The 23,610-nt window shown below is 40.8% G+C and overlaps 1 protein-coding gene, 1 long non-coding RNA gene and 1 pseudogene across 5 annotated transcripts; all 3 read left to right on the top strand.

Moving 5' to 3' along the window:
• Positions 1-4,383: 4,383 nt before the first annotated feature.
• LOC127752979 (uncharacterized) lies at positions 4,384-8,950 on the top strand. 4 transcript variants are annotated; one of them, XR_008012727.1, is made up of 6 exons: positions 4,384-4,515; positions 5,064-5,181; positions 6,412-6,467; positions 7,865-8,066; positions 8,178-8,287; positions 8,408-8,950. It is a non-coding gene; the product is annotated as an uncharacterized LOC127752979 (long non-coding RNA). The 4 variants fall into 4 exon arrangements; XR_008012787.1 differs by having other exon boundaries at positions 5,069-5,181; positions 8,408-8,949; XR_008012660.1 differs by having other exon boundaries at positions 4,384-4,488; positions 5,069-5,181; positions 8,408-8,948.
• Positions 8,951-13,584: 4,634 nt separating this feature from the next.
• On the top strand, positions 13,585-14,660 carry LOC127765220 (receptor-like protein EIX2; annotated as a pseudogene).
• Positions 14,661-17,836: 3,176 nt separating this feature from the next.
• LOC127780431 (receptor-like protein 43) lies at positions 17,837-23,275 on the top strand. The gene is made up of 4 exons (XM_052307371.1): positions 17,837-17,840; positions 19,065-19,108; positions 20,891-21,644; positions 22,455-23,275. Exons 1-4 carry the CDS (start codon positions 17,837-17,839, stop codon positions 23,273-23,275), a joined length of 1,623 nt encoding a protein of 540 aa, XP_052163331.1.
• Positions 23,276-23,610: the final 335 nt, after the last annotated feature.

Genomic DNA, 23,610 nt, shown 5'->3' with positions numbered 1-23,610 from the left:
TTAATAGTATGCCACGTCTTCATCCTAGATGGAACGACCACATCATCTCACGGGTGAATCCATTCATCGATAGTGTGGTTTTGTGAAACTAAACTACCAAAATATATGTACTTAAGTGCCAAGTGTCAAAATGTTTGTGGCTTTCTACAACTTGAACAATAAAACATGTAGTTTTGTGAAATTTACTCAAACTTATAATATGAATATGTATATGCCTGATATTAACAGATTTGCAGGTTCACTATACTGAAGTTTCCAACGGATGTTTCATGCATTGACTTGTCAGAAATGTTCCAGATAAGCTTGAGCTCCAACCAGGATGATCTGGTATTTCTTTGGCCTTTGAGTGTTTATATGGGAAGTTCTATCCTGTATCAGCAATGAATTATATACATGGACAATTGGAGATAGTTTGAGGTACCAGCACCTAGGACGGATCATCGTCACATATCGGCGACTTGGCCATGCCGATCTCTGAATAGGAGGCGGCTCCAATCTCCTCGAAATTGTGAGATATCGCTCCAGTCTCCGCCGGGAAGCTTGAGGCCCGCGCCTGTCGATCTGGTCGAGTTCCCATCGGTTGTTGTTGCATCGTGCCCCGGCCAGGCAAACGGTCGAGCACCTGGAGGGTATCGTCGTCCACCGCCACCCCACACACACCCCCGCCGAAGGCCGAACGCCGGCCATGTAGTGATGTAGAGGAAGCATCCGTGCGTCTTCTTGAAACCCTGACCTCGTCGGCGCCGCCACCAATCGCGTGCCGAGTGCTAAGGCCGAACCAAATCGCACTATCGCAGTCGCAGAGGTGGGATTGGATCGTTGGAAGCGGCGGCGCAGTTTGATGGCGCCCCGCGGCAGCGAAGTGGATGGGCTATCAAGCGGCCCATTTACGGCTAGCTCATATATATTCCGGCCCAAACATTCGCGAGTAGTCCGTTCCGAAGTCCGGCTGCTATATGAGGTCTTTTGCCAGGGAATAAGTTCAGCTGTCATCCCTCAACTTTACACCGAGTTTGTTTGACATCCCTTATCCTCAATAGCAAAAATCTTCACCCCTAAACTATACAAAATGATACAATTTAGGTCCCATAGCAGTATAGATGTTCGGTTACACTGACGTGGCATCCTAGTCAGAAAAAAATAAAAAAAATATGTAAGACCCACAAGTAAGTGAGAAGAAAATAAAAATATAGGTCCGCATTTTTTCCCTTCTCTTTTCTTTTATTCTCTTCACTTCTCTTCTGTTCTTCGTCCACGGCAACGACTAGTACCGAGGAAAGCTCCCCAAGAGGCGGCGGCGGCATGCGAGAGAGCGCCGCCGCTCTCTCCTCTCCCGCCGGGAAAAAAAAAGAGTGAGAATGATTGAATCAAACACTAGATGTGCTGAATAGAAAAAACCAATATTAACCAACACCCATCAATGCAGTACATATACATATATGATAGATCATGTTTATTTGAAAATATCATGGATATTCAAGTGAATACCCATGAATTATAGCACACCGATGTGAAGCCGTGGTCCGTGGACAAGGAGGAGAAGAGCCCGGCCGGAGGAGTTGCAGCCGATCTGGCAAACTGGCTGTGGTCACGGGCCACGGTGAAGGTGAAATCGATCGAAAAGTGTTCGGCAAAACCGTGGATCTATCACAAGCTTTCGCGACACGGTTCGGTTAGGCTGTGTTTTGTTAGTTAGAGTTGGGAACTTTACCATCTGCATAGAAAACAAAATAGTTCATTAACACGTGATTAATTAAGTATTAGTAAAGAAATTGAAAAATAGATCAATGTGATTTTCTAAAGCAACTTTCATATTAAAAATTTTTGTAAAATCATACCGTTTAACCGTTTAAAAAGTGTGCGCACGGAAAAGAGGGAGTGGAGTTGGGAACTCTCGGTGGCGTACTAGGTATGTAACCACATCTGCACTCTTTCTTGGTCCAACTGGGGCGGACCCAAGGGTGGGGACGGGTGGGCACCGGCATACCCAAAATAATGTGAAAATTTCTGGGATCAGCAACTCATCAAGGCATAGAAATTAACCTGATTGAAGTGCAGCCATGCATGTGTAGTCATATTCACGCTTAGAGATCAGCATTAAGCTAGCTGCAGACTGCAGTCCTCGCGCCCGCACAAACAAAACAAACCATATGATTTGGGGTTTGAGAGCAGCCGTGATGTTTTTGATACGACACTGTTAGTTAGGGTCTGTTTGGTTGCTACCCTGATGGAGATTTGCCTGGCCTGTAGCAAGCCTGAGCAACACACAGCTGTGTTTGGTTGTCTCCCTGAAGACTTGCCTGACTCAGGCCACCGAAAATGAACGCCTGACTCAGGCACGGTGCATGCCTACTTCTCCTTCATAGATCATTCATTGATGTGACTACTACCAACACTTATAATCATCCTAACTCACACAAGTGTACCTTTTATGTTTAATATATTTACTCAGGCTTGGATAATCAACCAAACAACAAATTTTCAACATGCCTGGCCAGGTAGAACTCAACACGAATTTTCTTCCACACAGGCACCTTTTTTTCTCAGACACATAACTCAGGTCATCAACCAAACAGACCCTTAGTCCGTTGCCAAATTAATTCATCAGACCTTCATATTTTAATTTTGAAGGCAGCCTTCATTCAAATGTCAATGAAAATACATCTTTGAACCATCTCCAAGAACAACCTAATTTTGCGTTTTAAGTTTGTGAGTTGATTTTACATTGGTCAACATTATAAATAATTAACATTATCACTACTCCTTAAAAAGTCCGTAGTGATGGTATAGCAGACGCATCTGACAGACACACCTAATCTCAACCATCCGATGGGACGTGACTACACAGCTACCACTTCATTTATAAGAGACACCATCTACTTATACTTCAAATACAATTTTCTCTTAAACTACTCATCCAATCTACGATCCGATTACACCGTTGTGTTCGTAACAATTAAATCTTTACAACAAGATCTCACATGATTATATTTTGATGAAAAAACACAAATTACTTTTATGATATGTCTAAATTACTTTTAGATTTCATTAAGTTACTTCTTAGACATACAAAAGTAAATTCAGTAAAGCTTAAAAGTAATTTACATATATTATAAAAGTAACTTATAAAAAAAAGTAACTTTAATTAATACTTTTTTCATTGAACAATTTATCATATATTCAATTATCATATATATAAGTTACTTTTAGATTTGATTAAAATACTTCCTATATATTCATAATGCTCTGAGGTGGTTACTTTTATTATTGTTTTCAGTTAATTCCATAATTTGTGCTGATTAATTTAATTTCTAGATAGAGTCATATTTTTATCTTTACAACAGATTTACTTCAAATGACATGCCAAAGTTACATTCGTTTTATTCTAAGTTACTTCTATAATATGTAAATTACTTCTAGATTTTACTGAATTTATTTTTTATGTCTAAGAAGTAACTTAGTGAAATCTAAAAGTAATTTAGACATATCATAAAAGTAATTTGTGATTTTTCATTAAAATATAATCACGTGAGATCTTGTTGTAAAGATTTAATTGTTACGAACACAATGATGTAATCGGATTATAGATCGAATAAGTAATTTAAGAGAAAATTTCATAAGAAGAAGAAAAAATATGCACAACCTAATAGTAAAAACTACTTGCATATATGTCTGTAACACTACTAGTACTTCTCACGTAATTGTCCGCGTCGCTCGTTAAGTAGATGCCTCTCGAAATAGATTTTGCGCATCCGATTACCATATCCAACGGCGTCAATCTCCTCCCCATCGCGCACAGCACGCGCGTCGATCTCTTCCTCATCACGCATCGCGCTCCATCTCCCCCCAATCCGTGGGCGGTTTCATCTCGCCGCCACCACAAACATCGCCACCCGCCAGGCCGCCACCGCCGCCGACTCCTCCTCCGCCCTCCTCCCCATCAGCATCCAGATCGACACCGTCGCTGCGTCCTCGTCCTCCCCATCAGCCCACGCCCCCGCTCCGCGTCGCCTCCTCAGTCCTCACCCGCCGCCGCGTCCACGTCGCGGCGCCGCGCCTCCTGACCCGCCACCGCCGTCGGCCTCCTCCCCATCAGCCTGTCGTCGACGACGCCTCACCCACGCCTCCGCACATCTCAGAGCCAACAATACGGGGACTCCACGGCCTTATCCACCCTCTGCCCCCATAGATCTCATCCCCACGCTCTCCCTCCGCAATTAGTATGGCCGCTCCCTCCTCCACATCGCCACCGTCACCTCCAGCCTCGCCCAGGCAAGTATTGGATCCTCTAGGACTTGAATCGTCTCGGTCTCAAATCTTCTCAGCTTCTCTGGGTTTAGGGTTTCGAACTTTCGATGGTATCCCTCTTATGTGCTGGTTCAGGTGGTGACAGTGCTTGCGGCGGTGGGCGGTGACACGGCGGCCAGCGTTGTGAACGGGCGCTGATCCACATGGCGGTGAGCGGCGGCTCTATCCTGCTCGATCAAAGTACGGGATCTTACCATTGCTTTTTGTGTAAGATGTGCTATCTGTGCTGCAAGTTCTACTATTTGATAGGATGGCTTGATATTTTCGGATGAGAGTAATTTGTGTTAAGTGCAGTAGTAGGGCTGAATTGCGAGCAGCATGCTCTATGAGACATGACAATTTGTTATTGCTCACCAACATTTCAGTAGGGTAAAATCATGGTGCTGTGTTTCCTCTGTCTCTGGACCTGGAATTGAGGTTAATTATGTTTATGTGTTGGACTTGATTTGGGGACGACGTTTGCTAGCCATAGCATTCAGACTGCAGATTGCAGCAATTCCAATTCACCAGACTGAATCAAAGATTGTATTAGATTAGTACTTTTTTTTTTATGATGAGACATGTTAAAATCTGATTAAGAGACATGTTACCTGGTATAGATGGTGGGAGAATATTTTGGCACACTCTAGATCTATTATCAACCAGAGGACTACGCGTTCCTTATAAGTCAATTAAGCAGCAAATTATTTAGCAATTTTTATTAGGGTACTTCATTTCACCATCTCAATATAGTCCAATATCTAATTAACTTGCAGTACAGACATACTGGTGATATTGCTGATTTCACCTGGAAGGAGATCTCCTTGCCACCTTCATTAATTGGACGTTCATTTGGAGGCTTGATTGTGCAGCGATATATATCTTGTTTGCAAGGTGTGCCTTCTCAATGATCAAAAAAATTCCTGTAACTTGTTGGTTAACTATGGTGATTCTTTATGTTCTTAACATCTGTCAGTTTCTCCGTAACTGAATTTGCATCGTCAATAAGTTTCAATCACGTATATATGTGCCAAAATTCCTTTATTGTTTACTTAAATTAAAAAGAAAAGGTTGTGATTTATTCTTCGAATTCCCGATAATGATTTCCAAAGGTTGGGATTTTTTTTCTTTTGTTTTGTTTTGTTTTGTGTAAGCTTAGTAGAAATTGTTCAATGTGATTGGGGTTTTTCGGTGCTCTTTAATTTGTTTGATTTTACACCGTATTAGTAGTATTGTTCTTACATTTTAGGTCTTATCAATCCTGTATTTCTCTTGTTGGATAATCTGAAGTACCTAACCTGAGCTCTTATTTAAGTCAAGTTTCGGGAACAACTGCCAGTCTGCCAGTCACCAAGATTTATCTTCAGATTTACCAATACCCAAATAGGGAAAATTTCTTTTGCCACTGAAAACAGGGAAAAGTAGTTCGAGTAGTATGGATTAAGCCTCTTGCAGGGCATTTGTTCGGCAATACTCACTGCAATGTTGAGCTGTAATCTTGAGGTGTTATGACCCTAATGAAATATTCAGGGCACTGCAATTATTTCACCAAGTAGAATAAAGAATAAAAATATATTGAATTATGCTATTGTGCTGCAAATTGCCGGAAGATAAGCTCTTTTGGTGCAACAAATTATTTTTCAGCAAACAATGATCCTTCTCTAATGGTTTGGTTAGAAGCTAGAACTGGATGGGCTGAGAGTTTCTTGTCTGTTGTTGCTTTCAATTGCATCTATTGGTAGACAGGAATGCATGATTTGTAACCCTTTCGGCATATGCTTTTTGTCATGTGTTTCTCTTGACTTATGTACTCCAACATATATTGAAAAGAACAATATATTTTGATGACAAGAGTCTACCAGCTGTCTGAAATTCGAATGTCATGGGCTTTGGGCCGGGCATCCTAGACCCATTGGATAGGATTAGGGTTATGTGGAGAAGAATTGGGATGAATGGAGGACTCCTTAATCTAATCCTAACAAACCTTATCTAATCCTATCCAATAGGTCTAGGACGCCCGGCCCAAAGCCCATGACATCGAATGTACTGGAAGTGTGGTCCTTGATTTTGCCTTATGGTTTGTACTGGACTGAACTCTGAAAATTTTGAACTTGTGCATTATAGGGTTCCAATGGATAGCAATTTTGGGTCCTCTAGACCGACATCGTTTACAAGATCAGGTGAGTTATTCAAATAATATAATAGGTTTATAGCTCAAGCTTTACCATATTTGGTTTATTTGATCTGATAAAGGATGAAATAGAGATGGGTGCCTCAGAAAGAACTTTAATGTTTGTCTTCAGATGCGTGATTTGTATTTTAGAACTGCTCAGTTAAAATGTGCCTTGGTATATGTTCAAAACATCAGATTAGTGGCTTTAGGCACAAGTAGGCTGAAAATCTGTTGAATCTTCTTCTGCTTTATCTGCAATGCTAACACAGCGAGAACATCCTTATCAACACATTTGTTCTATGTACGTGAGTTATCATTTTTGGTGTACATTGTCTCAAACATATGTAGTACTGATGCAGTGATTCATTATCAGAAATAAAGAGTGATTAGTACTTATGCTTGAAATTTCCTCCCTCTTTGCTATCCAAAAGAAATGGAGTGACAAATGGGAAAACAAAAGAGAAAGCTCCTCACATGTTTATGTATTTCCATCCTGCATATGAACTGTTACCAATATAGATTCAGACCTTGAGTGGTGATTTAGAAAGTTTTATCTGATCACCAGTTCATCACCAGTTCTCACTATCTTGAGTAACAGCTTGCAACCTTTTCTTTTGGCAAGAATGCTTACATTAAAAACGGGGAAACAAAATAAATACATATATTTTTAATGGATGGAGCTCTATATATTCAAGATTAATCTTGGCTTGCAAATTTTCATCAACTGTTAACATCTTTTGTCCATTTATAATCATCCAGTTCTTATATACTGATATTCTTTCACATGGAAGTTGTAATCTTCCTTGTGAACCTGGTAATTTAGTGAATGTTCTCTAATGTTTCTTGTCATGTGCTATGGTCATCAATACGGAAAGATCCTCCTAATTTTATTGGAATGCTCATGGAGTATGTGTGGGAATTTGGAGCTGGGGGGCACGAACCATTTGTTCATGTGAATGGCCCGTCACATACTTCAAACAAATGGGACAACACCACTCCTTAGGCTGGTGTGAGAAAAATACTATCATGATGGCAGGGCGCTTGTGGATCTGCCACATAAGTTCTTCAGGATATGCGGCTAAACAACTTTCTTATAAATGAATTGGCAAGTAAATGTAGTTCGCTTTAAGCGTTGTTAGTTGTTTGATTCGGTGGCATTGTTCTAAAAAAACGAGGTGAAATATCACATATAGAATTATAGGCACAACTAAGAAGGCGGTGGAGGTGTATCAAATGATGAATAGAAAACAGTGCATAACTAAAACAGAGGCATATCCTGATGATTATTGTGTATGGATATATGGAAAGGTCATAGCACAATATTTTCCAGTTCACTGTGATGAGATGGCCTCAATGCTCTTAAGACATTCCGACATGTTTTTCTTATGATTAATTATTTCACAGGCAGAGCAACCGATGTTGCTGATGGTGATCTTCAACGAGATGAAGTAGGGTGCAAGCTTACCAGCTGCACTTAGACGCCCCTGGTGAATGCATTTTGCATGGGAAGGTCAGTGTGAGAAGACTGAAGAAGTGTTTGAAGATTGCAGTAGGCTAGGCACGAGACCGAAGTGTATGCTTATGATGCCCTCATGGAAGATAGATGGTGATCATCCATGGCTCCATGAGCCTACTTTCCTACTGACATCTTGACAGAAAATTTTACATTTCTACAAGTTTGGAGTAATATACCTTGTAACATATCAATTCACCACAGCCGTACAGGATTGCTGCAAGGCGCTTGGGGGATCTCTCCTTGATACAGCATTTGGTGAGGGGGTGATTGTGACACAGCTTCATACAACATTTTGGTGGATGCATATGAAGGTACAGATGGTGGTAGATAATTTGCCAATTTTTTGTTAAAGGAGCATTTAAGATAATTTTGGAGTGCCATGGTGCCATTTTCTAAAACTGAAAGCTTTTGAATTTGCTGCTAATTTCCAGATTCAGAAGCAATATTCAAACAACTGAAGCAGCAGAGGATGACATTGTCGGTAAAGTAATACTTGCTTCTGTTGTTGGTGTGTGCAAGTCCGGCAACGTGGCGAGGGGCAAGTGGAGGTGATGGCGCGGCTGCACAAGTCCGGCATGTTTGTGATAGCCTTTGATTATCTTGATTATGGATTATATGCAGTTGTCCAAATATGTACCTGCTATATTCGATTATACAATATGAGTGCATAATGACCAGAAAACCCCCAAAAAATGTGATACTTGTTTGGTTCCCCAGATATCTGTGAATAATTTTGGTGTTTGGGGGATAATCAGATTAGAGTAGTCATAGGTTGTCTATAGTATAATTGGTCCCAAAGATGACCTATGAGTGTGTACATATAGGGCTGTCAACGAGCCGAGCTCGAGCGAGCTTGCCTGCTTAGGCTCGAGCTCGATACAAGCTCGAGCCGAGCCTATAAAATGTTCGAGCTTTCAAACAGGCTCGGTTCGAGCTCGATCAAGCTCGAGCTCGATTTTTAATTAGAACAATGCATATTTCAAAGGGTATTTTTTTAAAAAATAAATAATTAATGGTTTATCATACTAGTAGAAGAGAAAAAAGAATAAAATAAATATATGATGCCAATACAAGACATACAAATAATATATTTGATCTACCAATTTATTAAATAGCAACAAAAAATCATATATTACTAGGCTCGTTAGAAGCTCGAGCTCGGCTCGACAAAGCTCGCAAGCTTTGGGATAGGCTCAGGCTCGGCTCGTTTGGAGGACGAGCCGAGCTCGAATCGAGCCTAGGACGAGCCGAGCTCGAGCAGCTCGCGAGCCTCGAGCTTTTTTGACAGCCCTATGTACATCCATGGCATACTTGTTCCTTTGGAATTTTTATCTTCTAATTGTTGAATGACATCATCTGGGAGACATCGGAGTAACTATTTTTTATTTAAATATAATATAGCCTTAAAGCTTATAATAATGCATACACATTTATATATTTTCAAGTTACACCATATTATATTATCTATTTAAGATCCATAACAACGCACGGGCACCCGACTAGTTTCTAAGAAATTGATGTCCGTTTGAACTCCTGAGGTCATAACTATTCTTTCTTTGTTAAAAAAAGATATAGGCATAGTTGGACGGAGCAAAAATACTGTTAGATTTAATTGGGTAATTGATCCATTTAAATCAATTAAATCAAATAAATTTCAAGGCTCATTATGCTAGGAATTCATGTGTATTCATTCTCTTATGGGATATCAATGGGATGAAGAGTTTTGAGAATTAATCCATTTGATTAGTGAATTGGTAACTTATATCAATTACTCTTAGGTAGTGTTTGGTTCTGAGACTAGGTGGGATGGGATGAAACCATCCATGATTTTGAGGTTGGGATGATTCCACTTGCGTGTTTGGTTTATAGAACAGGACGATCCCAGTTTTTTGTTTGGTTGAAGGGATGAGGGAGGGATGGGATGGACGCCGTTTGCCACCACTGATGATGCCGTTTGCAACAACCATGGCCGCCGCCGCCTCTGCCCTCACCTCCATCTCCACCACCGAGCTGCGGTCGCGAAGGGACGCGATGCGGCGGGTGATGGCGTCGACCTTCGCGTGGAGCAGCCGTGGCTCGGCGACGATGACGGCGGCGAGGTCCGCACGGGAGAGGGAGAGGGACAGGCCAGCGACGGATGACGACGACGCCAAGAGCATCGGGGACTACGACGGACGGTCGGGCCGCCGCCGGATCCGTCGGCGCAGCCCTCCCCATCGTCGGATCCGCCGCCGCCGCCTTCCCCACCACATGATCCGGTGCCGCCGAGCCCCTCGACGCCGCCGCTGCCGAGCTTGTCGCCACCGTTGCCGCCGAGCCTGCCGCCGTCGCCCGAGCCGTCTTCCGTCGGCGCAGCCCTCCCCATCGTCGGATCCACCGCCGCGGAGCCTTCCGCTGTCGCCCGAGCCATCTTCCGCCGCCCGAGCCCTCCCCATCGTCAAATCCGGCGCCGCCGCCTTCCCCACCACAAGATCCGGTGCCGCCGAGCCCCCGGACGCCGCCGCTGCCGAGCCTGTCGCCTACCGCCGCCGTGGAGCCTGCCGCCGTCGCCCGAGCCTATCGCCACCGCCGCTGCCGAGCCTGTCACCGCCGCCGTCGATGAGCCCGCCGCCGTCTCTTGAGGGCGAGCAGGGCAAGCGCGCGAGCAGCATCGTCACGCCGTTCGCTCGTCCCAGGTGGGACGAGTTTGTCCGCCAGTTTTGGCCGGATGAGTTGGTCCCGGATCTGAGAGGAATATTTCTCTCTAGGGACCAACCCATCCCAGTCACCCCTAAACCAAACACCCCTAAAAGTGGGTTCATCCCATCCCATCCCACCTCATCCCAGCAACCAAACACTACCTTAATTGATGGATGGTTGATGGTTGTGTAGTGCAGGATGGTTCATGGCTAGTTGATGACAATTAGTTACTTTATTTCTCTTCCTATTCCATTGGTAACCTACATCAATTACTCTTAATTGATGGTTGGTTGATGGTTGTGTAGTGGAGGATGGTTGATGGCTAATTGATGAGAATTAGTTACTCTATTCCTCTTCCTATTCCATGATTCTTGCTCTTCATCTTCCATTTCTCCTATAAAATGAGAATGGATTTGATCTCCCGAAGGAGAAGTGAGACACACTTTCATCCATTTCCAAGGTTGTTGCTGCTACGGTAATCCCATCCCGACAAGTGTGTGCACACGTGTTGGGAGAGTAGGCCTCCGAAACCACGCACTGCTGCGACGTTTCCACGGATGGGCGGGTGATCAGGTTTTTGGGAGCGCAAGGCGCGACTACTCACTGTTCGTCAACGTCTACTTTGTCTTCACCAGCATGTCGAACACTGGAGACAACGGCAACACGGGAGAGTAGGCCTCCGAAACCACGCAATGCTGCGACGTTTCCACGGACGGGCGGGTGATCAGGTTTTTGGGAGCGCAAGGCGCGACTACTCACTGTTCGTCAACGTCTACTTTGTCTTCACCAACATGTCGAACACTGGAGACAACGGCAATACTGGAGACAAGGAGAATGAGGCTCCCGTCAACACCAACGGAGGCAATACTGCCTCAAACTCTAGCGGAGGATCATTCTTGGGGTATAACCTTCTTACATTATTTCAATTAGAAGTTTTACGGTTAATGTTCATCGCAATGTCAGCATTGTGTTATTATGTGATTGTTGATGCTTATTCTACGTTAAGCATGCTCATGTTGATTACATTCATCATTATTACTGGATCAAATCCCATTGTAAATATTATGTTTATTATCTTGTTATTTTGGATTAAAATATACCGAATTATGACCAAATTTTCAACAAATACCATATCAGTGGAAGAACCAATCAAATTACCTGGTTGGAATTACATTTTTTTCTTCTCAATATATATGGACGCCATGTTTTAAATCCTTGTTTTCTTTTTGTGTTCTATTTTCATAATGCCAAATTATATGTATATTTTGTGTTTCTTTTATCTTTTTTTAACTCTATATCTACCATATGGCATAGATATATTTCGTACACACCCGACATAATTTTTCTAGGTCTGCCACTAGTCCAATATATGGTGTGTAGTACGATATGATACGATCAGTGGAGTTTAGATGGCGCCTCGATAGTTGAGATGGTTCATTTATTGCACTCATGGAGATGATGTGATAAGATCACTATTATAATATTACGTCTGTTTCAGGTTATAATACGTTTTGACTTTAATCAAAGTCAAATTATTTCAAGTTTAACTAAGTTTATAGATAAATATAGTAATATTTATAATACTAAATTAGTTTTATTAGATCAATAATTGAATATATTTTAATAATAATTGTATTGGGTTGAAAATGTTTTTTTCTACAAACTTAGTCAAACTTGAAACAGATTGACTTTGACCAAAGTCAAAATATTTTATAACCTAAAATGGAGATAGTAGTATACATGTATATACCACCTTTAAATAATGGCTCTAGCTGATGTGGTAATTTTTTTGGAGTAAACATCGGACTATATCATTAGAGCAGGTACAATAGCAAGCTATAAGCCAGCTATAACCCTATATATAGAAGAAAAGAGAAGAGAGAGAAGAAATCGGGCTATAGATTTGTAGCCGGCTGCAACACGGACTCCAAGACGTTATGTGTGTATGACAGGTGGGTCCAGATATTAATTGTGTAGGATATGTTTATAGGTAACTATTGTATGAATGGACTATTAGATTTGCTATAGATGATTTGGAGCCAGCAATTGGCTATACTATTAAACTTGCTATAAGAGCAGGTACAATAGCAGGCTACAAGCTAGCTATAAACATATTTTAAAGAGATAAAGAAAGAGAGGCAAGAGCAGCGGGCTACACATCTATAGCCAGCTGTAGCACGGACTCCAAGACGTAATGTGTGTATGACAGATGGAACCATATATTAATAGTATAGTAAGCATCTATTGTATGAATTGGCTATTACATTAGCTATAGATGATTTGGAGCTATTAGTGAGCTAGCAAGTTTAATAGTATAGCCAACTGTTGGCTCCGAATCATCTATAGCCAATATAATAGTCAATTTATATAATAGTTACCTACAAACATATAATACACAATTAATATGTGGACCTACCTGTCATACACACATGAATCTTGAAGTCTGTGTTGCAGCTGGCTATAAATCTGTAGCCCGCTTCTTTTCTCTCTTCTCTCTTATCTCTTATCTCTTATCTCATCGAAATGTGTTTATAACTAATTTATAGTCTGTTATCGTGCCTGCTCTTCTTGCTCCAGCACTGGAGACATTATCCAATCCAAAGTTATTGCTACGATCTGACTACATCGAAAGTCTACTTTCTTGGGCCAGCTGCTGCGTCAACGATGAATGTAGTATTGTAACACGCAAATACCAAGACCAACTGCTGGGGTCTTCTTGGATATTTTTATGGAAAAAAAAGTGAAAGAAGAGAAGGAGACGACCTGGACTTGAACTACGAAGACCTAGATCCTAGTGCTGTGCATGCACGCGGAACAGTTCATTCGAGTATATAATTAGCATCTTAGCTTTCGTTCAAAACACAAAATCAGCATCTTACGAGTAGCTAGTAGTTGCGATAAAGGCATGAAGCTACTGTAATACCTTCCTTCAAAAAAAGCTACTGTAATACCGCTCCTCTAGCAGTTTCCTGACAGCAGAAAAGCCTACCAAAAAATGGTTGCTCCCAAGCTCCTTGCGCAAAGAGCCACTGCTACTGCAATACTCGTGTTCTTTTTTGTCTCCCTAGCACAATCCGCGTCTTCTTTCCATCCTGCAAACACAACGACATGGCCCGCCGTCAGCGGGAGTTGCATTCCGAGTGAGCGGAAGGCGCTCCTGTCCTTCAAGGATAGCTTATTGGACCCTGCTGGCCGTCTGTCTTCATGGCGAGGCCAAGACTGCTGCCGGTGGAAGGGAGTCCGATGCGACAACACAACTGAGCATGTCGTCAAGCTCGACCTCCGCAACACAGACGAATGGCGCTGTCGGTTGAGCTTGTCAACAAGTGAGATGAGCCCTTCCATTGTTGATTTGCATCACTTGAGGTATCTTGATCTAAGCAACAACGACTTCAATTCCACAAGCATACCTGATTTTCTGGGTTCACTCAGTAACTTGAGGTATCTCAACCTCTCCGCTGCAAATTTTTGGGGAACTCTGCCTTCTCAGCTTGGTAACCTCTCGAATCTGCAATTCCTTGACCTTGGCCATTTCTTTTATATGAATGCTTCAGATCTTTCATGGTTAATGGGTCTCCCTTTTTTAAGCTATCTTGATTTGACCAGCGTGGACCTCAGTTCAGAAAGGAATTGGGTCCATGAGGTGAACAAGCTTCCGTCTCTTCAAGTCCTTGTCTTATCTGACTGTGGGCTTCACAATACCGTCTCTACTCTATCGCATTCCAATCTCACACATCTTGAAGTTCTAGATTTAACATATAACTGGTTTAGCTCTCCTCTCGCACGCAACTGGTTTTGGGATCTCACTACACTTAAAAATCTCTTTCTATATGGTTGTGCCTGGTCTGGGCCAATTCCTGATGCATTTGGAAATATGTCTGCCCTTGAGTCCATAGATCTGCATGGCACCGATTTATCGGGTAACATACCAACAACAATGAAAAATCTGTGTAATTTACAAGAGCTGGATTTATACGGCATTAATATTAACAGTTCCATATCAGAACTGATGGAGAGATTGCCGAAGTGTTCATGGAATAAGTTGCGTAAGATGGACCTGCATTCTGCAAATTTGACAGGGGAACTACCAACTTGGATAGGAAATCTAGCAAGTCTCAGTTATCTCGATCTTTCTGAGAACATGATTGTTGGCTATGTACCTGATGGAATGGGAAATCTGACAAATCTCAACTATCTTGATCTCTCGCAGAACATGTTGGTTAGTCATTTACCTGTTGGAATGGGACAATTGACAGGCCTCACCTTTCTTGACCTCTCTCAGAACTTGCTGGTTGGCCATATACCTGTTGGGATTGGTGCATTTGGCAACTTGACTTTCTTGGACCTTAGCCAAAATAGCTTCAGTGGTGTGCTCGCAGAATACCATTTTGCAACTCTAGAAAGACTGGAATTTTTGGACCTTTCAAGCAACTCGCTGAAATTAGATTTACATGAAGCTTGGATTCCTCCCTTTAAATTAAAGAAGGGATATTTTGAGTCATGTGACTTGGGCCCTCAGTTCCCTTCATGGCTAAGATGGCAAACTGATATAGTTGTCCTTGATATTTCAAATACAAGCATAAAGGATGACTTGCCTGGCTGGTTTTGGACTGTTTCATATAATGCTTATGAATTGTACCTGTCAAGCAATCAACTGGGTGGAGCTTTACCAGAGAAATTGGAACTGCCATCAATGCAAGCAATGGATCTCTCCGATAATTATTTGTCAGGGAAGTTACCAGCAAATCTCACTGTTCCCAATCTAACGACACTGCATCTTCACCGCAATCAAATCGGAGGCACTATTCCAGCATGTTTTTTGCAGAGTTTGATAGAAATAAATCTGTCATACAATCAACTCACAGGGGAAATCCCACAATGTTCACTGGATCAATTTGGTTTCTCGTTATTTGTTATAGATATGAAGAACAACAATTTATCTGGTGAATTCCCTAGCTTCCTTCAAAATGCTAGTGAGTTATTATTTCTTGACCTTTCACATAACAAGTTATCTGGAAATATCCCAACATGGATTGCAGAGAGAATGCCTCAACTGAAAGTTTTGATTCTAAGATCGAACATGTTTTCTGGTAACCTTTCTAACCAATTAAACAAGCTTGATCAACTTCATTTTCTCGATATAGCACATAACAACATATCAGGAAGTATATATTCATCTATAAGAAGCTTGACAGCCATGAAAAATTCAGACACATCAGGGTTGGACAACTACACTGGTGCTAGCATATCCATGTCCATAAAAGACCAGGAGCTTAACTATACCTTTCAATCCACAAATAATATTATGTTGATTGACATGTCGTACAATAGTTTCACTGGACCTATTCCAAGAGAATTAACTCTACTCAAGGGGCTTCAAAGTTTGAATCTATCAGGCAATCAATTAAGTGGAACAATTCCAAATGATATTGGCATTTTAAGGAGATTGGAGTCCCTGGACCTATCCTACAATGATTTAGTTGGTGAAATCCCCTCGAGTTTATCAGACCTTACTTTTTTGAGCTGCTTAAACTTGTCCTACAACAATCTATCAGGAAGAATCCCCTCAGGACAACAGCTACAAACACTTAATAATCTTTATATGTACATCGGCAATCCTGGACTTTGTGGACTTCCTCTTTCCACCAATTGTTCCACGAACAGAACAAACAAAATTGTCCAGAATGAACATGATGACGCATCACATGATACAACATATTTGTACATCAGCACAAGTGCAGGGTTTGCGGTGGGGCTCTGGATAGTGTTCTGCACCATCCTGTTCAAGAAATCATGGAGGATCGCTTATTTTCGGTTTTTTGATCAGATATATGACAAGATATATGTGCAAGCAGCTGTCAGTAAGGCTGTTTTGATAAGAAAATTCCTATGAAGAACTATGGATGTTTTATTCCACTGCATATCTTTTCATACTCTTCTTTTTTTTCTTGTGATGTGCGCATCAGTTTTTTTAACAGAGTAGTAGTTCTAAAGAGAGAGATATTGTAACCAAGAAGCTCTTTAATAATACCTGTACCGGTCATGTACTTAAACTGTATCATGGTATGATTTGATCTTTGTTCTGCACCATTTGTTTTTGTGAGAAATACAGTACAAGTTTTCACTGTATGTCTTTGACATGTATATGTACTTTACAAGCACTACATATCTCAGTATGTGCTTTCTAAACATATTATTGGCATTACTAAGCCTGCGCTCATTTTTTTTTTCTGGCCACATTCTGCTAGACAGATTGCCAATTACCTACTCCCTCCGTATAACATGTCGGACACCATTCCAGAATCATTTAAGAAGTTGAGGGGTGACTCTCAGTCCTGCAGACAATGACTCACTTTCAATCTTTCATACTGTAGTTATAGTAATTCTGAGGGGATTGATGAAGTTGATTTGGGCGTTTTCCCTAACACAATAACACCTTGACAGTTATTACAAAAGGGCAGCAGTTTGGATATTAGACAGGAATCATCTACATGGTAAATTTTCATCTGTCATGAAACAGTTTAACAGGGCAAGTTCCTGCAGAGATTTGTAAGCTTGAACCTGTCATACAATTCTTCTAAGTGGGATCATCCCTGACAGCATTGGTGGTTTACATGCATTAGAATCACTTGGCCTGTCAGCTATACGCTTTTGAGTTAGGGGAAAAAATACTTATTTCTCAGCATAAACATCTGCATATCAATAATACCATGATGCTAGTTGTAGGATGTACCAAAAAAAAAGCACATGGATTAGATTTGCAGATCCAGTAGTGAAGTTTCCAAGGGATGTTTCATACCTTGACCTGTCACTGTCAGTAACCCTTTCTAAGAAATTTTCCAGCTAGTGGATGGATACCAGGTGACCTCTAGTCCCCGACCCCCGAATCGGAGGGAGCTCCCGTCTCCTCGAAATTGAGGGATACTCCCCTGTCTCCCCTCTCCGCTTTGCGCCTGCGTTGCTGCTCGGGTCGAGTTGTGTTGCCGTCCACCACCGGACCGGAAGGACGGACGTGTGGAGGTGGAGGGGCAACCATATCCGTGTTTTTCTTTTTTTTCCTTCTCTCTCTTCTTTTGACACGGGCGGGACGCGGGGCCGTGACGTGATGCCGAGGCCAAGCCATAGCGTGGTCTATGCGTAAAGCGGTCGCGCAGCGGAAAGGCCAGTGGCCGATCACGCGAATGGGTAGGGATTCACACACATTTCTTTCTTTTGTGTCCATTTTTTTTCCGCTTCCTCTTCCACTTCTTCCGGTTTTATTTTTCTGTTTCTTTTTTTTCCGTGATTGTCCCGTAAGTACGTACGTATCAACGTTTCTATTTTTTTCAGTCCCACTTTTTTCCTGATTTTATTTTTTATAGTCTTTTTTATAACAGACATTTTTCATGTAAAAAGTTTATATACGTAGACTTTTTATATATAAAGTTTATATATGTAGACTTTATGTATATAAACTTTTTATATGTAGACTTTATGTATATAAACTTTATATATGTAGATTTTGTTATATAAACTTTTTATATGTGTATATATATTATATAAGAAATTATATATGCAATTAGATAGTTTAGTATATAAATTTCAATAGAAATAAAAAGTTGATCTATCACCGGATATTATTTTTTAGATATAGTATAATCCAAACAAAACTGGAAAAAGATAAAGATAAAGTATGTATTGGATAGAACAAAAAACGGAAGAAGTGGAAAAAGGTAAAGATAAAGTATGTATTGGATGAAATTAGTTGACTGTAAATCATGATTAGTGCTGGCAGCCTGCGATTACGTACGGATAATGACATACGCTATCGGAACCGTTCGTGAGACGCGAACATTCGTCGACTAGACGTCCCCTAGTAGTAAGCTCTACTATTAAACTTGCTCTTACACTTGTCTCAAAGGGTTCAATAGTGGCTTGTTTTTTTAGCAGATTTAAGATGAGAAAGATGAGGTCGACATAGCATTGTGCCGTTGAGGAAAACAAATGTATATGACCATCAAAAGATGTGCTAATTTATATAATACTCCCTCCGTTTCAAAATGTTTGACACCGTTGACTTTTTAGCACATGTTTGACTGTTCATCTTAATAAAAAAATTTATGAAATGTGTAAAACTATATAAGTACATGAAAGTATATTTAACAATGAATCAAATGATATGAAAAGAATAGATAATTACTTAAATTTTTTAAATAAGACGAATGGTCAAACACGTACTAAAAAGTCAATGGTGTCAAATATTTTGAAACGGAGGGAGTACATACGAAGAAAGACAAGAAAAAAACACGTGAACAGTGGCAATTGCTAATTGTGGAGGAATATCAAACCAAAGATAAACCAAAGATAAATTAGGAGGAGGTATTTACAACAAATTATTTTTTATTTTTTTACAATGGATATTAAACCCAGCTTTTACTCCAATTAAGCTACAATCACTTGTTATAAAGTTTTTGGTTTGAAACCCAAGCACGACAGATAAAAAAAAAGTAGATGAAAAGACGACACAACCACACCAACCAAAGAGAATAAGTAATTTATTCAAAGTTTAAGTCTATTGCTAAATCTCATTCAAAATTGCTGAAAACCTGCATGACTATTGACTCTAAATTCTGGTATGCAGCATATATAACTTCTGTGTTCTCTTCACACTTTTGAAGTTGATCCCAGATCGAACTATTATAAGATTTAGTTGAAGTTTTATTAAAACCATATCATTTCTACTCAGTCACGTAGCATGCTCCTATCAAAATAATTATTTTTAACTTTAATATTCGACGAATAAATCTCAAACAAGTTGATATTTAATGTGTTTTTTTAAAGAAAAATCAAACGCCACGGTAATCATTGGTCAGATTATACAGGGAAGAATTCGCAATTTGAGGAAAGAAACAAAATTCGTGGTTTGCTCAGGAGAAGATGCATGTGAGGACGCGACAACGAAGGGGAGGCAACAGCCAGCCAACAGGTCATCGGGCACCGGCGAAACCGCGGCTCGGTCCGACACCACGGGCGGCTGGGCACCGCGTCCATGCACACTCTCATGGTCAGTTGGTCTAACGAACACATCTGTGAAAGGCACTATTTGACGACGTAGACCAAGACTTTGACTGTCACTGACTGTTCAAAAATTGGATAAAATTTTGGATACTAAATGGTGCGCTTATTAAACTACTAAACGGTGCGTTTCGCGTGAAAACTTTTTTTATGAAAGTTACTGTAAAATATCAAATTAATCTATTTTTTAAGTTTGTAATAATTAAAACTCAATTAATCATATGTTAATAACACATCATTTTACGTAAAACACTTAATCTTCATTTTTATCTTTATCTTCAAGAGAAAAGAACACCACTAAACATCATGGTTTGGCTACGCATACAGCAAACATCGACCACACATGCAGATTCTTCTGTCTACTACTAGCTAGCTATTAGGGATCTGTTTGGGAGCTTAAGATTTTGAGAAGCAATTGGTTTGGTAACCAATTTCTGAAAATCTGAAAAAACTTTTTTAGCTTCTAACTTTTAGTTTATTTTTTAGATTCTATAACTACAGTTTCTTAGAATTTGGATTAAAAGCTGAATTTTTTAGAGAAACTTCTGATTCTGGAGAAAAGCTGCAATAGTTATAAGCTCCTCAAAACATATCCTAGAACAGTTAAGCTGTTGACTGCTACTATATATAGTATGATATATGCCCAAATAAGTACCAGCAATCTGAGAGGATTAGATCGAGTTGCATTGCAAAAACAATACATGGACGTGTTTAGATGCATCCACGTCCTAATAGCCTTAGCCTTGCTTTTGTTCACCCCAATCATCTCCAAGGAGGCCTCAGCCAATGCCAATAGCACAGGTGGTTGTATTCCAAGTGAGAGATCTGCACTTATCAGCTTCAAAGCAGGATTATTAGACCCTGGAAACCTCCTTTCGTCATGGGAGGGTGACGATTGTTGTCAATGGAATGGTGTGCGGTGCAACAACGAGACCGGGCATATTGTTGAGCTAAATCTCCCAGGAGGTAGCTGCAACATCTTGCCCCCATGGGTTCCGCTGGAACCAGGACTCGGAGGCAGCATAGGCCCCTCGTTGCTTGGCTTAAAGCAACTGGAGCATCTCGACCTCAGCTGTAACAATTTCAGTGGGACACGCATACCGGAGTTCTTGGGTTCTCTCCAAAACCTGAGATATCTCGACCTATCCTGGTCGACATTCGTTGGGACAGTGCCACCGCAGCTGGGTAATCTCTCCAACTTGCGCTACTTCAGTCTTGGTTCTAATGATAATTCTAGCTTATATTCAACGGATGTATCCTGGTTGTCACGGTTATCTTCTCTCGAGCATCTAGACATGAGCCTTGTGAATCTCAGTGCGGTTGTGGACTGGGTTTCGGTGGTGAACAAGCTTCCATCTCTTAGATTTCTCCGTTTGTTTGGATGCCAGCTTAGCAGCACGGTCGATTCTGTTCCGCACAACAACCTAACATCTCTTGAAACTCTGTACCTTAAATTTAATAATTTCGACAAGAGGATTGCACCCAATTGGTTTTGGGATTTAACTAGCCTTAAACTTCTAGATATCTCATATAGTGGTTTCTATGGACCATTCCCCTATGAGATAGGCAACATGACCTCAATCGTGGAGCTTGATTTATCTGGCAATAATCTTGTGGGAATGATACCATTTAATCTGAAGAACCTATGTAACTTGGAGAAATTTGCCGCTGCTGGAACCAACATCAATGGGAATATAACGGAAGTATTCAATAGATTGCCTAGATGCTCATGGAATATGTTACAAGTGTTGTTTCTACCGGACTGCAACTTGACTGGAAGCCTACCAACAACACTAGAACCCTTGAGCAATTTGAGCATGCTTGAGCTTCATTATAACAATCTCACAGGTCCGATTCCGCTCTGGATAGGAGAGCTCAGTAATCTAACAAAGTTGGGCCTCAGCTCTAACAATCTAGATGGGGTCATACATGAAGGCCATTTATCAGGCCTAGAAAGTCTAGATTGGTTGATCTTGTCTGATAACAACCACATAGCCATCAAGTTGAATTCAACCTGGGTTCCTCCATTCAAGCAAATAACAGATATTGAACTTCGGTCCTGTCAGTTAGGGCCTCAATTCCCAACTTGGCTCAGATATCTAACACATGTAGACAATCTTGATATCTCAAACACAAGCATATCAGACAAGGTTCCTGATTGGTTTTGGAAAGCAGCGTCCTCAGTAACACATTTAAATATGAGAAACAATAAGATTGTAGGTGCCCTCCCATCTACATTGGAGTACATGGAAACGACCGAAATGGATCTCAGTTCTAATAGGTTTAGTGGTCCAGTACCCAAGCTTCCTATCAATCTGACCAGCTTAGACATTTCAAAGAACAATTTATCCGGGCCTCTTCCATCAGACATAGGAGCGTTAGCTCTAGCATCACTTGTTCTTTATGGCAACTCCCTTTCTGGTTCAATTCCATCTTATTTGTGCAAGATGCAGTCTCTGGAACTGTTGGATATATCAAGAAACAAGATAACTGGGCCACTTCCTGATTGCACAATCAATTCAAGCTCCGCAAACTCCACATGTACGAATATTATCAATATAAGCTTAAGAAACAATAATATCTCAGGACTATTTCCTTCATTCTTTAAGAACTGCAAAAACCTTGTTTTTCTGGATCTTGCAGAAAATCAATTCTCTGGGACACTGCCTACATGGATTGGGGAAAAATTACCTTCTTTGGTATTCTTACGGCTGCGTTCTAATAGCTTTAGTGGTCATATTCCAATTGAACTTACAAGTCTAGTGGGTCTTCAATATTTAGACCTTGCACATAACAACTTTTCAGGATGCATACCGAATTCTTTGGCGAAATTTCATAGGATGACACTCGAACAAGATAAAGAAGACAGATTTTCCGGGGCTATTAGATATGGAATTGGGATCAATGATAATGACCTGGTTAATTATATTGAGAACATAACTGTAGTCACAAAAGGTCAAGAACGCCTATATACAGGTGAAATCGTATACATGGTGAACATTGATTTATCTAGTAACAATCTTACTGGAGAGATTCCTGAAGAGATTATCAGTCTTGTTGCGTTGACAAACCTGAACTTATCATGGAATAGCTTAAGTGGAAAAATTCCTGAGAAGATTGGTTCCTTGTCACAATTGGAGTCCCTTGATTTGTCACACAATGTGCTTTCTGGTGGGATTCCCAGCAGTATAGCATCTCTTACCTACTTGAGCCACATGAATTTATCGTACAACAATCTTTCTGGAAGAATTCCAGCAGGAAATCAACTCGACATTCTTGAAGACCCTGCATCTATGTATGTTGGAAACATCGGTCTCTGTGGGCATCCTCTACCAAATAACTGCTCTATCAATGATGATCCTAAAATTGAACGAGAAGACTTGGACATCATGTCATTTCACTTCAGCATGATCATCGGTTTCATGGTTGGCCTCTTGCTAGTATTCTATTTTATGCTCTTCAGCAGAAGATGGAGAAATACTTGCTTTGTGTTTGTCGATGGCTTGTATGACAGAACGTATGTTCAAGTGGCCGTAACCTGCAGGAGGTTATGGAGGAGAAACTGAGGACAAATGGTATGTCTTGGTAAAAAATAATTAGAAAAATAGTCATGCATAGAACGGGTAGGTGTGAAAAATTGAAACGTAGTTTCTATAGCAAATGCTGGCTATATAAAAAAATTCCCAAGCTTTTTTTATCATCCACCACTGGGCATGGGGAAAAAATGTTTGTATTTTCCTGGAGATTTAATTCTTGAACATAGTACATGCTTTTAGTGGTAGAGCACGTACCCGCACTACATGATGTTATGTCTCTACTATCTCATTTGAATGTGTACAGGATACATATCTAATTGGGCATGTGCCTGCACTACATGATGTTATGTCTCTACAATCTCATT

Source organism: Oryza glaberrima, chromosome 1 (assembly GCF_000147395.1).
Source record: "Oryza glaberrima chromosome 1, OglaRS2, whole genome shotgun sequence".
In the NCBI taxonomy this organism is placed as follows: Eukaryota; Viridiplantae; Streptophyta; class Magnoliopsida; order Poales; family Poaceae; genus Oryza; species Oryza glaberrima.
This window is presented reverse-complemented; position numbering and strand designations above follow the sequence as displayed.

Excerpts from the sequence above, each read along its gene's own strand:
- LOC127780431 (XM_052307371.1), top strand. Across the intron at positions 19,109-20,890 it reads CACTTGTTATAAAGTTTTTG|CTGGGTAATCTCTCCAACTT; the intron begins GTTTGAAACCCA and ends GTGCCACCGCAG. Across the intron at positions 21,645-22,454 it reads AGATGGGGTCATACATGAAG|TTGAACTTACAAGTCTAGTG; the intron begins GCCATTTATCAG and ends GTCATATTCCAA.